At 53.8% G+C, this 2175-nt stretch overlaps 1 protein-coding gene across 1 annotated transcript; it reads right to left on the minus strand.

The window, feature by feature from the left end:
• Positions 1-1048: 1048 nt before the first annotated feature.
• Positions 1049-2154, minus strand: XKR6 (XK, Kell blood group complex subunit-related family, member 6). The gene has a single exon (XM_004682432.2). The coding sequence runs from the start codon at positions 2152-2154 to the stop codon at positions 1213-1215; it is 942 nt and encodes a 313-aa protein (XP_004682489.2). The 3' UTR covers positions 1049-1212.
• Positions 2155-2175: the final 21 nt, after the last annotated feature.

Raw genomic sequence — 2175 nt, forward strand, 5'->3', positions numbered from 1 at the left:
GATCTTCCCCTGTGTTAATATTGTTAAAAAGCACAAATGAAAAATGAAGAATTCTTTCCCGGTCAGTTTAAGGCTTCCCACCAAGTGGCAACAGAGCCAGCCTGACCCGCCACCGCACGTGGCCGAGATCTGTTTCGCGGCCTTAGATGAAGGGACGGACTCCTTCCGCCGTCACTGCCTGCGCACCTGCCTGCGGGCTGACTCGCGTGCTTTCTGCTACTCTGCTGAGTTTTATTATTACCGATTCTCTTGGATGGCACCTATGCGATTCTGAGATTTGCTTTGGAATCTCCGGTTCTTAGCGGATTGGTGGGGTGGCTTTTAGTTTTGCTTCTGCCGAGAAGTAAGTGTGACGCTCACTAAGAACAATGGCACATGGTCAGCCTTCAGACAGCTCGCCAGCCCTCGCGGGCCAAAGCACTGCTGGGCTCCGGGAAGGCTGGCGAGTGGGGGCCGGGCGGGGGCGGGAGAGGAGACTGGCGTTGCTTTTGGTGAATTTGTTTCCTTCCCTAGAATGTCAGATAGCAGGAACAAGGGCTTTGTTTGCGCTTTTTCGCAGGTGGTTTGTTTTGCGTCTAGATTTTTCGGGGCTGCACTGTCCCTCGGGGAGCAGACAGCGTAACAAACCCAGCACCTGAGGGCGTAAGGCAGTTGGAGGTTTGTTTGTTTGTTTGTTTAGACTTGTTCTTTCCATCAGCACCAATCCCATGGATGATCTACACTTGGTGTTAAGGTACAATTTGTTTGTTTGTTTAGATTTGTTCTTTCCATCAGCACCAATCCCATGGATGATCTACACTTGGTGTTAAGGTACAATTTGTTTGTTTGTTTAGATTTGTTCTTTCCATCAGCACCAATCCCATGGATGATCTACACTTGGTGTGAAGGTCTAAGACTTTTTTGTCTGAGTGGAGACAGCCCCCCCTCCACCCTGGTGTGGGATTTTTCCATACTGTGTGTGTGTAGAAAACAAAAGCAAGGTTTTCTTTGTGTCGTTACTTACAAAACATAGAGAATATCTTTGTATACATACAGCGCTGGAAAGAAAGCTTATCTGAAGGGCTGAGACCCGGCACCCTTCTGTGGTGGCATTGATGGTGGTGGTGGAGGTGGAGGTGGTGTTTCTGTGTACGGGGCAGGGCGGGGCGGATCTCTCGCACGCGGTGTTGACCGCCACCGGCTGAGGTCCCCTCTCCACCTGGGCCCGGGGGCTCAGAGTGAAGACTCATACTGCAGCAATTCGTAAAGCAGCGGTCCGTCCCGGTACCGAATGCCTACCGCGGTGGGGGTCACGTACTGCAGGATGTTAATGGTCCTCCTCAGCCTCCTGTCTACGAAATGGGCATCCCAGGCTGGGTATCTCTTTCTTGGCATGTCAATCTTAATGAGGGGCCCTTCTGGGTGGGAAGGACGCCCCGACGGGGTAGAAGGCTCCACGGGTCTCACTTGGAAAACGGGCAGGCAAGTGTCGGCCGTGACATCCTCCTGTTGTTCCGTGACGGCTCTGGTGGGCGTGACCTGGGTCCCCCGGTACCCAGGGGTCTGAGGCGCCATGGGCTCAACATCGGGGGGCAGAGGGATGCCCCAGAGCAGCTCGGCACAACAGGAGCTCGCAAAGATCTTAGCTCGCGGCCCCATGGGATGCAGCACCCCGTAATACAAGAGCATGAGCGAGATCCCGGCCAGAAAGCTAACAAAGACACAACACAGTGCTGGCAGCGCGTACGCGTTGGTGGTCTCCGGGTTTCTGTAAAAATACCAAAGGAACGTCAGGGCGGCGTTCTCGGTCAAGACTATCGTATAATACGCAAACATTCGGTATCGAGTCCGCCCTTCCTTGACGTTAAACCAGCAGAAAATGTACACGATCCCTACCACCATGTTGAAGAGGATCTCCTCCCATTTGGACATGCAGAAGTCCGTGCCGCCGTGGATGATCCAGAAGGCCATGGCGCACCAGTGCACCACCACGAAGATGCCAAAGTAGAGCTGGAAGATGGAAGCAAAGAGGGCGAAAGAGAGGACTCTGGAGGAGATGGTGAAGAGGCGCCAGAGGAGGTGCAGCAGGGCCCCTCGGTAGCTCATGCTCTTTTTGTCGTCCCTGGAGTCCCGCAGCAGCTTGTGATATGAGGCTAGCACCCAAGCCAGGGACATCAGGGAGGTCACAGAGGAGAC

Source organism: Condylura cristata, unplaced genomic scaffold (assembly GCF_000260355.1).
Source record: "Condylura cristata isolate star-nosed mole 26May11 unplaced genomic scaffold, ConCri1.0 scaffold00014, whole genome shotgun sequence".
NCBI classification, from domain to species: domain Eukaryota; kingdom Metazoa; phylum Chordata; class Mammalia; order Eulipotyphla; family Talpidae; genus Condylura; species Condylura cristata.